The 17,174-nt window shown below is 50.8% G+C and overlaps 1 protein-coding gene across 2 annotated transcripts; it reads left to right on the top strand.

The window, feature by feature from the left end:
* Nucleotides 1–3,650: 3,650 nt before the first annotated feature.
* MECR (mitochondrial trans-2-enoyl-CoA reductase) lies at nt 3,651–12,502 on the top strand. Of its 2 annotated transcripts, XM_069803360.1 has the most exons (10): nt 3,651–3,833; nt 6,800–6,897; nt 7,030–7,161; nt 8,760–8,903; nt 8,987–9,089; nt 9,349–9,451; nt 9,749–9,822; nt 10,322–10,382; nt 10,834–10,906; nt 11,265–12,502. In XM_069803360.1, the coding sequence occupies exons 1-10, from the start codon at nt 3,700–3,702 to the stop codon at nt 11,426–11,428; spliced, it is 1,086 nt and encodes a 361-aa protein (XP_069659461.1). In that variant the 5' UTR covers nt 3,651–3,699; the 3' UTR covers nt 11,429–12,502. The 2 variants fall into 2 exon arrangements, with proteins under 2 accessions (XP_069659461.1, XP_069659462.1); XM_069803361.1 differs by lacking the exon at nt 8,760–8,903.
* The last annotated feature ends 4,672 nt before the right edge of the window (nt 12,503–17,174 follow it).

Below are 17,174 nucleotides of genomic sequence, written 5' to 3'. Positions count from 1 at the left end.
GGTTCCTGGCGGTGCCATCTCAAACGGCACAGGGTTGCTGTCAGCCCTTTCAAACTCACTGCATGGATGGGGCATCTCCAGAGCTGCAAGAGCAGGGAGCAAATCCAGCCTCTCCCAATGATTCACACTGAATAAAAGGGGGTGCTGCCAGTTAGAGCAAGAAAATGTGTTTTGAAATCCATGAGCTCATCTAATTCCTCTCTGCATCTGTGGGCTGCGATCGCCCTGACCTTGGGGGCCAGGTCCCCAGCTCTGGTGTGGGGTTTTATCCTGGCAGCATCCAGGGAGGGGGCTGGAAAGCAGCTCCAGCAACCCAAGGGTTGGTAGTCAATCCTGACTTTGCTTGCCCCAGTGCTCCCGTCTATCTCTTTTTCGATGCCGTATTGAATTTAGTACAATAGAAATGTATATATTGAATTAATTGCCATCCCATGATGGAGGTGGCCCGGGGAGGCAGGGAGATGGGATACCACGTGTCAGGATGCGGCCGACTTCCTCCCGCGGTGGATTCGGCTCCTCAAGGGTGAACATCGCCCCGGTCCCACCCTGTCCCTCCATCCACCTCCTCAAGTCATCCTGTTAAAGCAGCTTCTCTACCCCAGGTATCCCATAGCAGAGTCTCAGGCTTTAAGTCCAATAAAAAATTTATTTGAGTGGTACAGTGGTAGAAACAGCTGGAGCTGGGTGCCTCCGCAGAGGGACCCTGAACAAAGAAGTCCCTGGGCAATTATATCCTTACAATCTAAATTCAGGTGCATTTGTCAGCAATTATTAACTTGCAAATCCCAAGAGTGTCTGAAGACTTTTCCACCCACTCCTGTTACAAGTGACACCAAAATTTCTCGTAAGGGAAGAAGTCGGTGAGAAAAGTTCTTTTTCTCTCTGCTCCCCTGGTCTGTTTGCTAAGCCTTCGGCAGGGACGCACTGAGCCGAGCCGTCCCTCGCCTCCCCACAAAAGCAGTTGCAAATCCTACCCTAGAAGAACAGGGAGGCAGAAGAATCCTCATCAGCATCATTGAAGAGGATTTTTTCCAAAACTTTCCAAAATTTTTTTCCTTCATCTCAAACCTTACGCTCCCGTGAGCTCACACCCCCAAAAAACCCACTGGTTTCCTTTTTTTCTTAAAAAAATAATGTGAAATATCAAGCAAGTTGATTACAGTCTTTTATTTCAGATCACTATAGCCTTAGGGATGGGTCATGTGAGCCTAAAGGGACCATCTCCTGCAGCCCCTGGGCTAATTTCAGATGCCCACTGGGGTCTGTGTGTGCCGTGTCACTGGGATGGGGACAGTCTTGGGAGGGCACAGACGAGGGACAATCTGCTGGCAGGAGATCTGCTGGGTGTGAGCTGTGTAACTTCTCACAGGGATATCGCCTGATCGCATCGCAATTTTATGGGAATAAAAAACTGGGTGCTGAAGAACGGGACTGAGGGAGCGGGAAGGGAAAGCTGCTGGATTTATGGGTGATGCTGATGGCCATCGAAACTCAACCGCCGTAAGGCAGGGAAGGAAGCCTGACCCCCCAAACCTGCAGACAGCAAAGTTTCCAGGAGGTGCAGGATCTGGCCGCAGGCTCCCGTCAGGGCTCCCAAACCTCCCCAGGGGCAGAAGCACCGGCCCCACCGTGGGGTTGTGGGGTTCTTACCCACACGGCATCCTCCGGATGCTCTGGTCCACAGGCAGAGCAGCAAAGCTCCCAGGCTGGCGAGGGGAGGGCCGGTGTTAACGAAGGAATCTGCTAATTGCACGTAGAAGCGGAGTGTGATGAGCAAGCCAGGATTTATTGAGCTGCTCCTGCCACCCAGTCAGAGAGGTCCAGTCTGTACATGTGTCGTGGTTTAACCCCAGCCGGCAACTGAGCACCACGCAGCCGCTCACTCACTCCCCCCCACCCAGTGGGATGGGGGAGAGAATTGGGAAAAAAAAGTAAAAGTCGTGGGTTGAGATAAAGGCAGTTTAATAGTCAGAAAGGAAAAAAAAAATAATGATGATAATAATAAAATGACAACAACAATAATAAAAGAATTGGAATATACAAAAGAAGTGATGCACAATGCAATTGCTCACCACTTGCCGTCCGATGCCCAGTCAGTTCCTGAGCAGCGATCCACTCCCCACCCAGGCCAACTCCCCCCAGTTAATATACTGGGCATGACATCACATGGTATGGAATACCCCTTTGGCCAGTTTGGGTCAGCTGCCCTGGCTGTGTCCCCTCCCAAATTCCTGAGCCCCTCCAGCCTTCTTGCTGGCTGGACATGAGAAGCTGAAGAATCCTTGACTTGGTATAAACATTACTTAGCAACAACTGAAAACATCAGTGTGTTATCAACATCCTTCTCATACTAAATCCAAAATATAACACCATACCAACTACTAGGAAGAAAATTAACTCCATCCCAGCCGAAACCAGGACAGTACCCCCTACCCCTTATTCTGTACCATTTATGTCATGCTCAGGTCCCACACTTCCCGATACATCCCAATTAATCACCATCACCTTTCCTGTCCTTTGAGAGATAGATATATACATATATACACACACACACAGAGATATCATTCCCTTAGTCTATGGACCATCCCGATAAAATGTCCATTGAGTTCATTTAGTCCATGACTTTGGGCTCCATCTGTCCTAACAGCCTTTCTGGGCAGGAGGGATGTTCCAAGGGAAGGTTCCCTCTGCACATCCCGCCGCTGATGCCAACGTGGAGTGAGCAGGTCGCACTGATGGCCCAAACGGGCTCGCACAGGAAACCCCCATCGCCCAGGAATTTTGGAATTGATCACGGACTGGCCAGAAGGCAAAGATTTTTCATGTACCCTACAGTCGGGCTGCTGAAAAACTTCGAAACACCCGGTGGGTGGGTTGGGCTGCTGAGGTCGAAGTGGCTCAGGTGGGTCTGGACTGGCAATGTAAGGGTGAATTCTTTATAGCTCGGTGAGAAAAAAAGAGAAATTTTTGAAAGGAGAAATTATTTTTAAACCCCGCTGTTTCTTCTGCTGTGACAGGTCGATCAGTAAGGCAGGCATCTTCACTTCCCTTTTTTCCCTCTGATCTAATCAGTTTTAATTGGAAGAATAAATGAGACCTTTCCTTCAAGATAATTATACAAAACATTGAATTAAATTACTATTAGGAATTTTTTTCTCACCACTTGTGCCAGGCATCTCTTGTTTTAAATAATCATCTGATGAACATTTGCCGTGCAGCCTTCCCTGCTTATAGCAAGCACACACTTCCAGGGGGGGTGGAAGCCGCCGGTTCATAAATCAGAGAAAAGGGGCTGTTCTCCCCAAAAATGTCTCACCACGTGCTCCAAGATCCAAGGACGCCGTCGCCCGGGGTCTGCAGGATGCTCCCATGCCCATCACCCAGGCCTCGGCACGGGGAGTTGCCGCACTGATACCGGCACAGTTAATATTTTTAAGAGCCTTTTGGGATAAACCAGCCCCAAAGCCGGATCCCGGCCCGGACAATCCCGGGAAATACCCCCCCCCCCCGCCCATCCCCGGGGCGACCCGCAGAGACCCCGCCGGCTCATCGCACGTATGGCCGAGCCGCCTTAAGGCGGGCGGAGGGGCGGGGCCGACCCGGCGGGGGGGCGGGGCTGCCCTCGTGACGCCACTGGTGGCCGCGCCGGCTGGAGCCGAGCCGAGCCGAGCCGAGCCGAGCCGAGCCGAGCCGAATCGAATGCAGCGGGCGGCAGCGCGGGTGCTGCGCGGGGCGCGGACCCCCCCAGCGGGGACGCCCTCGGCCACGGCGCGGGTCCCCCCCCCGCGGGGGCTGCTCTATGAGCGGCACGGGGAACCCGCGGCCGTCGTGCAGTAAGGGCAGGGGGGACATCGGGGGGGGGCACGGGGGAGGGGGGTGCAGGTATGGGGGGGGTGCAGGAATGGGGTGGGGGCTAGCAGAGGGGTGCAGCGTGGGGTGGGGAGGTGTGTGGGTCTGGGGGTGCTGGTGGTGGGCTGCTTTGGGGGTGCATTGCAAGGGGGGGGGTTGCCCACCCCAGGGGCAGGGGAGTAGGGATGGGGTGCAGCCCCCTGCAGGACCCCCCCGGGGCCGTGCCAAGGGACCCTGGGGGTGCCCCCATTTCCCTCGTCCCCCACCTGCCTGCTGCCGTTCCTTCAGTTTGCCTTAAACCCACGGTTTTTTCCCAGGAAGCCCATTTTTGCTGAATTTGGGGTACGATGGGGTAGGTCTGAGCCCTCGCTGGCTCTTCGTCCTGGGTCACATCGCACTGATGGGGTTTCTATTTGAGGTCCCAATTAAGGGACCAAGCCAGTGTCGCGCCCACCAGGATCGCGAGTGTTTTTTGGGGACAGCGGCTGGCGCTCTGGAGCGGCACGGGATTTTCTTTCTAAAACAGCAAAAAAGCTTTGCAAGGGGAAAGTCACATTTTGGTAGATTTTATGCCTCATCTTTTTTAAAGGAGGAAACCTCGAGGACTTGCTGCCCTGCTTGAACTGGTTCAGGTCACCCCTAGAAACGCAGGAGGTGCTGATAAGTTATCTGGGTGCATCCAGACACCAAACCGCCGGGGGTTTTTTGGGGATGGACAGTTGCTTCTCCTTATGACCATTTAATTGTGCAACAGTGCTTGTCACCACTGACTGCTCCTAAGATTTGCTGCCCTCACCCCATTGCTTGTGCAAGGCCAGTCTTGTGCTTCATGACTTCTCTTTTTTGCAGATTTCTGAAAATACCCGAGTTCCCATAACACTAAAGCGGGGCAGGACGAGCCGTAAATCCCCCCGCCAGCTGAAACAGCGGCTTTTTGCGCAACCTGCTGAATTTGTTAAGATTAGTGAGCGTTACTTTGCTCAGTGATGTGGGATTTTGTTGGTTTGTTGGCTTTTAGCAGCCTCCATCAAAAAAATCTGTCTGTCTGTCTAATATAAATCTAATTTTTTTTAATGCAATGGAAATCTGAATGGTAGGTTCTTGCCCAAGGTGCTGGCACCCAGCTGATGCTTGTGTGGAGGTGCTGCATGGTATTAACTTTAACTTCAATATTTAACCTCATTTAAGAAAAAGGAAGGGATTTCAATTAGTCAGACATGCAGAGTGTGGCAAACCCCAAAATGATTTAATTTGCTGCCTAACAAGGCAGAAAAATACATACAGCGTGGAGACAGCATTGCTGGGGGCCAGGGAGCGGGAGGCATGGGTGCCCATCAGCAGCAATGCCTCCGAATAGGTCGCTGTGTCTTGTAATGCTGATTTTTATTTTATTTTTAATTTCTTTAAACCTTAAACAGGATGGAGTCACCGTGTTTTCCTGCCAAAGCCTTGCGGTTCGGTTTGAAGCAGGTTTGCAAGGAACTGACTTCATCCTGCTGATTCTGGCAGGTGGTTTGCACAGCAGCCACTGCTGCCTCTTGCTCGGTTGTTAGACACACACCTGGTTTCGTAATTAATAACCTTGGCAAAAACGCATGGTTTTGAGCAAAATCCACTAAAGTCAGGACTCTTGGTCATGCTCAGTGGCTGCAGGGCCATATCCTGCACCTTGCTGATGCCTAACTCTCCAAGTGAGGTTTTTTGACCCTCCTGGGAGCCTCCCTCACGTCTCATTGTCCTAATTGCTAATTAGGAGAGGAAAATACTTGCAAAAGCCAGAGACCTGTCCCTGAGATAGGTGTGCAGGATGGGACACCCAGAGTGACAGCAGCGGGGGATTTGCATGATGCAGACAGAGGATTTCTGCGCTTGGGGATGCACCCGTGTAGCAAGGATGCTCAGCAAGGATTCAAGCTGGGGGCTTTCTGTCTGGGTGGCTGCTGCTGAAAGCGAGAGCTGGAGCCTGATGCCCTCACCCAAACCCAGTGCTGGAGCGTACGTAGGACCAGATGTAGCCAGAGCTGCAGCTGGCGACGCAAATTCCCGTGTGCTAAAAGCCTTCTGACACGCACACGGTGCTGTTTCATTCAAACCTTGAAGTCATCCCCAAATCAGCTGGGCAGCTTGGAGGAAGAAAGGAGGAAACCCCTTTGCCAGCACAGAGCCAAGCCACGAAAAGAAATTTAGCGTATTGTTCCTAATGACATGTTAGTGGCATGTATTTGCAGCAAATAACAGCTCTTAAAATTGGCGGCCTTTGCAGAGCCCCCAGCTCATTTAAATGTAGTTAAAATTGCCTTCAGCTTGCAAATGGGCATGGCTGGATGGGTTTGCCCTGGCTGGGAGATGGGTCAGGCAGTCATCAAGCTCCCGGTTCCTCTTTCCAGCGTGGTGGTGCTGGGTTTTCTGGAGGAGCTTTTCCCCCGCCCTTGCAAGACCCAAGGTATCCCAGAAGTTTTATATTGCAATTCCCCCAGGGCTGTGCATGCCAGGAGGATACAATTGTGGGAGGGAGACGAGCTAAATTAACCAGCCCCGCTCCTCCCATGGTGTAAGAGCATCTTCATCGCATTTAAAACAGCCTTGTGGCAAAGGGGTTGGGGACGTCATCCCTCTTGGAGGGGCTTTTTTCTATGCAAGGACTATTGAGGGTTTGTTCCTAACCCCGGCTAAGGGTGTGAGGTTTAGGGGTGGATGTGGGCTTTGCTACCTGCTGCTCCCTGGGGACAGAGGAGTCTCGATGGGGTCATCTAAGGTGGATGTTGAGTTTCTTTGCTGGAGGAGACCAGGCTACAGCTATATAGATGAGATAGGGAATATGGTGCTGTTTATTTTAAGTCTAATGTGTCGCGTATGTGATATGGACATCTCTTTCCAGCTTAAACCAAGGTGCAGAAGACATCAGCCAAGCCTGTATTAATGCACTTTTCCTTTGTGTCTCCCTGTTCAGACTAAAGGACCTCAAGGTGGCCGAGCTGAGGGACTCCGATGTCCACGTCAAGATGTTGGCAGCCCCCATCAATCCCGCTGACATCAATATGATCCAAGGTAACGTGCCGGCTCCAGCTTTTTTGCATGTTAATTCTTGCGTGATGCTCTTGGAGGGTTCGGACGTGGCTCCTGGGATAGGGCGCTCTGGGGTATGATGAGGTCTGCAGCTTACCTCTGGCTTCCCGGCAGGGACCTACGCCATCCTCTCCCCGCTGCCGGCCGTGGGAGGGAACGAAGGTGTCGGGGAAGTGCTGGAGGTCGGGCGTCGTGTGACGGCTCTGAAACCCGGGGACTGGGTCATCCCGGCAGGCGCCGGAGTCGGTGAGTGCATACCCCGGCATCCTCAGCGCCGGGAGCCACGGCACTGCCGGATCCTTGCGCAGGAGTGAGGTCCTCCTCTGCACCCCCCCACCTGCAAAGCATCTTCTCGGGGGATTTTTGGGATGCTCAAGCCCACCAGGAGCTGCCTACGCCTGCATGGAGAGCAAATCTGTGGTCATGCTCTCATGCAAACCAATGCTTGGGAAGCTGGTGCGGGGATTTTGGGGGTTCCGGAGCAAAACTGCTGTTCTCCAAAGTACTGTCTTTGCTGGGTGTGGGTAGAGCCACGTGCCCCTCCCGCTTACAGCAATTACATCTAATCAGATGTGACTTAAAATGGAAAAAAAAGCTCAATTAGAGACTGTTGGGTGAGGGAAGCAGCAGTTGGAACCCATTTAGTGCCATATTAGCCTAATCATGAATATAATGGGCTGGATTGTCTCAGACAAGAAGCATCAGGATAACTGCTGGAGTGCACAAAGGCATCTTCATTTCTTACCTGCTTATATCTTGGTTTAAGTTTTTATTATTTCCACCATGTATTTTTATTTTTAATGTTTTGGGTTTTTTTAAGGCAAGCTCAGTATCTGATCCCCAGCCACAGCAAGTGATGCTGCTCATCCTCTGCAGATGCAAGGGGGCTCTGGGGAAGGATGGGGGTCCCTGGGGAAGGGGCTCCTGTGCATAGAACACATGCAGTGCGAAAACCTGCAGCACTTGCAATAGCAACAGTAGTGATGCCATTGCTTATGCTAAACTTGAATTTAGAAGGAATCTACTTTTCTATAGCATGGACCATTTATGGGGCTTCTGTGCCATTATAAAGCGTCGCAGCAATCTGCTTCTCTGGAAACAACTGTGTTTTGTCACATCTACTTAGAGCTTCTTTAAAGACCCAGGCTAAAGCATTTAACCTGTGCAAGGTCATGGTTATATCCCATTCCAGTTTTCTCCTTAATAGTGTTCTGATGGGAAAGCATGGGAATTTATTTTCCAACAAATGTCTCGTGCTCCTCCAAAATGCCAATGGCCAGAAAAATTGTCAGTTCTGGTTTAGTGTAACAGCTTCTTTGCCTATTTCTTCTTAAAAGGCTTTTTCACTTAATGGGAGAAGGAAAGCTATCTAGTTAAGATCCAAATGTGATATTTTTAAACATTAAAAAAAAAAAAAAAAGTAAATGGATGATAGCGGGTTAAATTGGATATAAACGTAGAGGGACTAAATCTAAGTAAATTGGCTTTGAATATATGGGCTCATCCACAGGATGGGGAGCATTTCCATTAGCTCTGCACACTCCCTGTGCCCAGGGAGCCCAAGTCCCATTATCCCTCTGGAAAATGATTAGACTTTGCTGGGTGATAAATCTTGGCAGGCAGTGGGGGATCCATCCCCTGCCTCTTGCAATATTTTGACCATGCCCATATGGAAAAATGTTTCCTAATTCACTTTCCAGGATTTAGACTGTGCACAGAGTGGTGATGCTGCCGCGACTGGCGTTAAGGCTATGGCATGAGTTGAGGTCTCATAACATTTTCCTTTCCTTGCCCACCTTCCTGCCGCTCTGCCCGCGCCGCCTGCGATGCTGCCGGTACCCCAGGGACGTGGCGGACGCAGGGGGTCTTCCCCGAGGAGATGCTGCTGAAGGTGCCCAATGACATCCCGGTGCTGTGTGCTGCCACCCTGAGCGTCAACCCCTGCACGGCGTACCGCATGCTGGCTGACTTCGAGACCCTGGCTCCGGGTACGGCTTTGTCGAGTGGAAAGAAATCCGGGTGGATTTGCCAGTCGCTTCTGCAATGAAAATCTGGATTTATTTATATCCAGGTGACTCTGTCATCCAGAACGCAGCCAACAGCGGCGTGGGCCAGGCTGTTATCCAGATTGCCAAAGCCTCCGGCATCAAGACCATCAACGTGGTGAGGGACAGGTGGGTCCCCTGGGAGAGGAGAAGGTCTTCTGCGGGGCAGGAGCTGCCCTCAGCCTGGGCTGGAGGTTGGCAGGAGGCTGGGCAAGTTTGGGAGCTGGATCTGGTCATCCTGCTGTTCCAACCCAGGATTTTCTCCTGTTTGCTTCTCCAAGGTGTCCTCCAGCCTCTGCCCTGTTGTCCCCGAGCTATGTCTGAGCAGGAGGGAGGAGGTGACACTGCTTTCTGGCTCATTGAGCCCTGTTTTATTTTCCTCTCCCAGACCTGATCTCCCAAAGCTGGTGGAGAGGCTGATGGCCCTGGGCGCAGACCATGTCATCACGGAGGAGATGCTGAGAAAGCCAGAAATGAAAGATATATTTAAGGTACCTCAGTACTGCTCGTACTGGAGAGATCGTCTGGGGCTGTCCCTGTGGTTCAGCACTGTGGGGAAGGGTGCAGGGATGGTGGGAAGGACAAATCTCTCTCTAGATCAGGATTTAGCCTCAGAAGTTGAGGGCTTTTGCTGCTACCACAAGGGCCAGACCATAAATTTTAGCTCTACGACTCTTAGCTGCCTCCAGGTAAATGCTGAGGTTAAGGCAGTTGCTCCCTCAAGAACCATGGTCCCGTCCTCAAAAGGAGCCCTAAAATTTGGGAACCTTCTTGATAAACTCTTGCAGAGCATCCCGAAGCCCCGGCTCGCCCTGAACTGCGTCGGAGGCAAAAGCACTACGGAGATGCTGCGGCATCTGCAGTAAGTTTGGCTGGGTGGTGGCTTGGGCACGGGCTTGGGGACAGCAACTGGTACCGGAGGGTCCTGCTCCAGAGCCCCCAGAGTGCAAGAGGTGGCTGGAGATGTTGTTAGCTGATGTCGATAATCACCAAAGTTTTGGAGAGGAGAGATGAGGGAAGAAGAAGTGGGTTTGGAAAATAGCAGTGACTTAAAGTTAACCCATCATCAGTGCATGTCTCAAACGCTGCCGGTGGCTGGAGGCCGCTGAGGTCCAGTTATGAAGGTCCACCAGGTCCTGGCCAGGTATAACCGGTGTATTTAGCTGCAAATTCAGTTAATGGTGCGTGGGGGCAAGAGGGGAGCTCTGGAAGGTGGAGTCTGAGGGGTAACTGGGGGAGCCCTTGGTGCGAGAACAGCCCCGTTGGTGCAGCGCTGGGGTTGGGGACAGCAGAGGGAGAGGTTGCAGGGTCAAAGCTGCACATTGGGAACAGCATAACTGAATACCCCCTTCCTCTTCCAGGCCCAAAGGGACCATGGTCACCTACGGGGGTATGGCAAAGCAGCCTGTAATGGTGCCTGTGGTGAGTACTGGAGATGCTCTTGATTTCCTTCAGGGTATGTCCCCTCTACTCCACTGCCGATGTCCCCGTCTCCTCAGCTCCCACTCGGCACCACGGGAGCTCAGCTCTCCCCTGCCTGCAAATTGAGAGTCTCCAACCTTCTTTTTATTTAACTGATGGGGTCCGTTACGGGACGAGCTGCTTTGCATCCTGGTGCAGGTCTCTTGGCTTTATTTATGGAGGATTTGGGCTGCTGTGAAATCCCAGTGGTGAAATGGCCCCGCGGATGCCGGGCATCAAACCTGCTTTGACTCCACACCTCCGAGTCGCATCTCTGCATCCCGATGTGCCCTGACTCACAAATGAGAGCACTAACGAAGGAGCGAGGAGCCTCGCTGCCACCTTCCACCGCTGTCACACTGGGAAGGGGCACACAGGTCTCACCCGGGTACACGGCTCCCTCTCTCCGCAGAGCACATTCATCTTTCGGGACGTGCGGCTCCGCGGCTTCTGGATGACCCAGTGGAAGAAGGACCACGCGCAGGGTGAGCCAGATGGGTGCTGAGGGATGGCACCGGTGCGGCGGGTCAGCACGGGGACGGGTACCAAACGGCTACGCCGGTGCCGTCCCCTTTGTTCTTACTTGTGTCGTGAATGCTGATAGTCCTCAGGGCAGCTGAAACGCAGGCGCTGGGCGGTGTGGCTCGGGCAGGGACTGTGGCGTGCCACCATGCTGGGGGCTCTTGCCCCATCCCACGTGCCTGAGCTGGGAGCCCATCGCACCCCGGCATCCCCGGGACCCTGAATGGCTTCAGGCGGGTGTTTGCCCAGGGACAGTCAATGGTTCTGGCACGGTGCGGGTGCGGGATGCGCGGCGGTGAGAGCTCCCTCCTTCCCTTGCAGACCAGGAGAGCCTGACCAGCATGATGGATGCCTTGTGCCAGCTCATCCGGAGGGGGCAGCTCACCGCGCCGGCCTGCACTGAGGTCCCGCTCCAGGACTACAAGGCAGCGCTGGAGGCCACCATGAAGCCCTTCACGTCCTCGAAGCAGATCCTCCTCTTCTGACTGCCTCGTCACACCGCCTTCTGCCACAGCTCGTGGGCAGCAGCAGGCTGAGCCCAGTGCTGCTCTACCACAGCCAAGCTTTCCCTTGCTGCCTTGTCTGCAGAAAAGAGATGCTTAGGGGGGAAAGAAACCCTCCAGATACATTGATTTTTTTTTTTTTTTTTTTTTTTCAAACTTTTGGGCGCCCACTTAAAGTTTTAGAAGCCTCTGCAGCTTTGCATGGATAGAAGCGTGCATAATTGCTTCTAAGCCTCGCTTTAGCTGGGGTGAGTTTGGGTACCAGGGAAAGCTCAGGGAGCCCGGGGAGAGCAGCTTGCTTGGCTCAGGGTTTTAAAAGAGCAGCAGTTCCCCCTCATGCGTGTTTTTGGGGCTGGAGGGGCTGTGCTGCCGCCTCCCACCTGGCTTAGCAGCTGTCAGTGTTGTTCTGCTGTTTGTACTGTGATTTTTGGCTGCTTTTGGGTGACTTTGCAGGGTAGCACGGGGCTGGTCACTGCCCTTCTCCCAGCTGGCCCGGTCCCCCCTGCACTGCTGCAGCCTCTGAGCCACCTCCACGTGCCCCCCTCCAAGTAAGTTCAGCAGCCGAGTGCCCCTAGCCTGGGGGCACTGCCCACATTGAATTGCAGAGAAAAAACAAATTTTAACATTTATTTTTTATTTTTTAAATTTTTTAAAATTTTTCCCTGCCCAGCCCCTGCAACGCTGGCAGGACAGGGGCAGGGGATGCCCATGCAGGCTGGAGGACAAGAGTACAAAGGGCTTTTCCAGCTCTTGGCATTACTTCATCTCAAAACTGAGCTCCAACAGCAAATAAAAAAGAAACACCAAGTTACCAAATACCTGCCAGCGCTGCTGCACCAGTGGGAGCTGTAAGACGCTGTCATCCCTTTGGATGCGTGGTGGCATTCAAGGTGGGGACAGAACTCACCCGTCAGGTCACAGCTGGACACATGCAGGGCAAGGGGGGCTTTTTGCAATACCTGGACTTGAATTCAGTTTTGCTGCTGTTCCTGCTACCACTACTGATCATGACGAGAACCTCTTGGAAATCAATATCTAATATACACATATTTTTTTAAGATGCTGCCAGTAAATGTTTCTGTGCTCAGTCGGCCACGTGAGGGTGGGCAGGGTATGCTCAGCATTGAGAATGGGCACACTCAGTGCATCGGGCTCCCTTGTTACCTGGCCCTTTCCCCGTCCTCAATCAAGAGGATTTTTCCTTCCTGTAAAGCTTTAATTACAATTGCACATAAGCAATTAGCGTCCTGCTAAAAGCAGCTGCAGGATGGACATGGTTTTGGGCAGCCAGCTGCTGGCCGCTGTCAGTGAGATGGGGCTGGCTCTGCCCTGTTAGTGCCCATGGGGCACAAAAACCAGCATTTCTTACCCCAAATCTGTGCCCCAAGGCAGACAAAGACACATTTTTTTCCCCCCAGTTATTGCAATGGGAAGGATGAGGCTCTTCCTCGGGGCAACAGGGCTGTGGAACAAGAGCCACGAATCCAGTCAAAAGTAATTTTAAAGCAATGCACTGTTCATTTTAATTTCAATTTTTGGTCTTAATTACGATATTGAGTGGGGGGGAAGCTGCTGGTTATGTCCCTCAGCTTTGTGGCCAGCAAAGCCCTGGGGTGAGGGACTGGTGCCTGCATGGGGACATGCCTTCCCAGCCTTCTGAGATCCACTGCAAGCGGCGGAGAAGCCTCAGGTTATTTATCCCCCCACAAATCCACAACCACCCATGTCCCTCTGCTCAGCCCTGGGTTCAGGCTTGGAAGTGGATGGTTCAGTACTGAGCTGCAAGGGGATGAGATGCTGTGAGCATGATGCATGCCTTTACCCCTCCTTCCCCCAGCAGCTCCACCAGTAAAGCCAGAGCCACAACCAGTCTCACTCACGCTTGCCAGAGAGTGAAAATCCCGAAGATGTGCTACAAACCTTCATAAAACCCAGCGGTGGAATAAGGGGGGGGAGAAACTCCTTGTGCTCCTGCTCGGAAGCGAAGTTCAGCACCACTCAACCCTGTTAGACAGCAGAGAATCCACATGGCAGCACTTGCAAAAAACATCGATTTAAGGCAGCTGGCCAAGGGATGGGGTGGGATTTCAGCAACCTGGCTCTTCATGGCTTGGACAGGCGAGCTCTTCGCTGGGTAAAAAACTGGCTGGATGGCCGAGCCCAAAGAGTGGTGGAGAATGGAGTTAAATCCAGTTGGCGGCCGGTCAAAAGTGGTGTTCCCCAGGGCTCAGTATTGGGGCCAGTTCTGTTTAATATCTTTATCAGTGAACTGAACAAGGGGATTGAGACCACCCTCAGTCAGTTTGCAGATGACACCAAGTTGTGCAGGAGAGTTGATCTGCTTGGGGGTAGGAAGGCTCTACAGAGGGATCTGGAGAGGGTGGATCGATGGGCTGTCCTGGTTAAGCCCAGCTGCTAACAAAGCACCATGAAGCCGCTTGCTCACTCCTCCCCCCCGGCCCTGGCGGGATGAGGATATAACAAAAAGCTCGAGGGTTGAGACAAGAACAGGGAGGGATCACTCACCAGTGTTATGGTCACAGGTAAAAGACAGGCTCAATTTGGGGAAGAAACAAAATCAATTTAACTTACTACCAATCAAATCAAACCAAGGATAGCGAGAAATAAACCAATTCTTAAAACCTCTTCCCCCACCCATTCCTTCTTCCCAGGTTTATCTTTACTCCTGAATTCTGAACCTCCTCCCCGCAGCGGCGCAGGGGGACAGGGAATGGGGGTTGGGGTGTAGTTAGAGCTAGGTGTAGTTAAAGCAGAGGTTATTCTCTGTGGAGCATCTTGTTGAAACAGCAGGCTCATGGGCCTTAATTTGAAGGAAGGTTTCTTGTTCTGCACTTATTGCTCCTAGGGACGCTGCACAGTGGTGTTGGGGTTTGGAGGGCTGGATGGGTCCTGCTGTGGTTCCTAGTGAGTGTGAACTGAACTCGTCCTCATGTACTCAAATGAAACCAGGGTGACTGCATATGGGGTTCTTCCCAGCTCCAATTCCAACCTACATGCTCAGCATTAATGAAGAAGAAACTGTGTGCTATTTTCCAAATGTCAGTGGCCAAAAATTAGCTGAGAACATAAATTGTTTAGGTGACAGTGCAGGTGGTCTGTGATAAGGGATGTGTACCTGCATGACAGTGTTTTCATGAATGTTCTCTGGTTTTGCCACTTCAAAGCCCTTCCTTTTCCTGGCAAATTTAAGATGGCATTTCTTACTCTGGGGTACAGACTGGAGTTGAACTTAATGTTGAACTTAATGGGCTCTGTAAAATATGAAAGAGGATCCTGATTTTTTTGTTGCTGTTTTCTAACACTCTCTGAACTTTGGTAAGCAAAAGGAAGAGTGGTTGAAAGAGTCTGTTCTTTGAGAGTAATGTACTCCTGTGGCACGCCTGTCTTTTTTATGGTGAAGGTTTCCTACCTGAAGTATGATTTTGCTGGGCTGTGAGGCTGTACTGGAGTAGCAGAGGTAAGAAATGTTGTCTTTAAGGCAATGAAGCTGTAGCAAAACTAGCGGGAAAAGCTAGTTTCTTCCTAGCATGATGCCTGACAAAAATAGTAACAAGTAAAGGCACTTGCAGTTAGCTTTCTTATGCAGTCTTCATACAGAGCTTTTGATATTGATTGATTTCTGGGAAGCAAGGGAGCAGGGAGGAAAGAAAACTGGGGCTTGTCAAAATGGCTTCTTCACTGTGGGCAGGGTTCAAGCTATTGTGCTAAAACAGCTCTTTACTACAGTTTATGAACACAGAAAATGAGCTGCCTGTAAGGAAAGTTTAAGTAGAAGTAAGGCTAAATTTGCTAATTTGGTCCTCTGTATCTGTGATGGATACACTTGACTCCTAACCGTACTTTGGTTCAGGCTGACTAAAGAGCAACAGGCTTCATGTCCTTGGGGTGAACTTGTGAGCTGGAAAGCCCCCGGCTCAAGTACAAGAGAGTGAAGGTGTCTTGAAAAATATTTTGAAAGGTGGTTTCGAAACCCCAGAGTGCAAGATAACCAAAGTACAGAACAAGATATCAGACCTAAAACAAAGACATCTATCTTGTCTATACTATTGACTAGCAGCCAACTACTTCATCCTATAAATATTACCATCCGGATGGGCCCGATTTGAGCTCTCCCTGAATTGCAGCTGGACTGCACATGAGATGACTCTCCCCTTGAGCAGGGACATCTCTCACGGTTAGAGATTCCTTACCCGAGATTGAGAGATCCTTCCAAGGCTTCTTCCAAGGCAGAGAGATCACTTACCCGCAACACATCCTCAGTAAGAGACTGACAGCATGCTGTATTAATACTATGAAACATTACTAATCCATGTAGCTACTCAAATACTATAAACATTGTATGGATAATTCCATTAGACATAAACTGTTGACCAAGCCTGAGACTAAGATTAGATCTAGCTGCACCTAGGCTCCAGAAGGAGTTTAGGAAGCAAGGGGGTCCACTCTGAACCTCGTGACTCAACAGGAGGGTCTTCATTACTCTTTGCACCTCTAGTCTCTGTGTGAATTATTTTAACTCAATTTTCCTTTGTATGTTCCTTCCATGCAGTAATTAATAAGGTGAACCTTGCCATCAGACTTATTGAACCTTGTCAAACCACTGTTAAAACTTTGTTAAATTCCATCAAACTTATTAAACTCTGTCAAAATTATTATTTTACTTCAATAAAACATATTGCCACTTCCCTCTTTTGAGTGAGGTGCATTCCACTCATCCATGACAATACCTGATGCAAATAAGAGATGACTTGGCAGTGTTTGCATCTCAAGTATATGCCGGTATATTAATGCAGGCCATCAGGGTCTTTTCAGGGGTACTTCTGGACTACAGGTCATGTGCTTGAGTGGTACTGAGTCCCAGGATGAGCCAGGTCCTGCCAACAGTTTAAGCTCAGAGGATGTGACAGAATGGACAGAATGGCTCCATCTTTGTTTTGGAGCCCAAATGTCAAAGGTGTGGATGTATTGCTGTGGTGGATGGAGTGATGCACTTCACTTGTAAGAGAGAAGTAGCAATATGTTTATTGATATAAAACAGTGATCTAAGTAAATGCGACAGTGGTTTAACAAGATTCAATGGCAAGGTTCACTTGATACTTCCTGCATAGAGGACAGGGTCAGACAAGAGTGTCAGGGAGACCCTCCCATTGAGTCATGAGGTTCAGAAAGGACCCTCTTGCATTCTAAGCTCCTCCTCAGAGGGGAGTTTAGGTGCAGCTGGATGCAGACTTAGTCCCAGACTTGGTCAACGGTTATGTCTAAAGGGTTATATATGTGCAATCAATCCTTTACATCACTCAGCTAAGATACCAATGTTTAGCATGCTATTAATCACTTACTGAGAATCTGTTGTGGCAAGGAATCTTAGCCCCAAGAAGTAACCTTGAGAGGCGTCCCTACTCAAGGGGAGATCCTTGTGTGCAGCCCGCTGCCATGCAGGAATGCTCAACAGGCCCTGGGCTGTCCACTATTTATGGAGTAAGGTAATTGACTCATAGTCATATTTGCATACCAACTACAGACGTTAGCTTCTTCCAAATTTGGCTTGAGTTGCACATTGATCAGCACTGTGGTTAGGTGGGTGCATTGCTCTAAATTAGCCCTTGGCAATTGTGTTGTTATCTGTTTCCCTCAAATCTACTTTGAGATGGATGCAGCTATCATGACCAGATGCATCCATTACAACTGCCACTGGTGGTTATCACTT

This window comes from Haliaeetus albicilla, chromosome 16 (genome assembly GCF_947461875.1).
Source record: "Haliaeetus albicilla chromosome 16, bHalAlb1.1, whole genome shotgun sequence".
Lineage (NCBI taxonomy): Eukaryota > Metazoa > Chordata > Aves > Accipitriformes > Accipitridae > Haliaeetus > Haliaeetus albicilla.
The sequence above is the reverse complement of the archived record's forward strand: the minus strand, read 5'-3'. Positions and strand labels throughout refer to the sequence as shown.

Excerpts from the sequence above, each read along its gene's own strand:
- MECR (XM_069803360.1), top strand. The coding sequence starts at position 3,700 with ATGCAGCGGGCGGCAGCGCGGGTGCTGCGCGGGGCGCGGACCCCCCCA. Across the intron at positions 9,452-9,748 it reads AAATGAAAGATATATTTAAG|AGCATCCCGAAGCCCCGGCT; the intron begins GTACCTCAGTAC and ends AAACTCTTGCAG. Across the intron at positions 10,383-10,833 it reads AGCCTGTAATGGTGCCTGTG|AGCACATTCATCTTTCGGGA; the intron begins GTGAGTACTGGA and ends CTCTCTCCGCAG.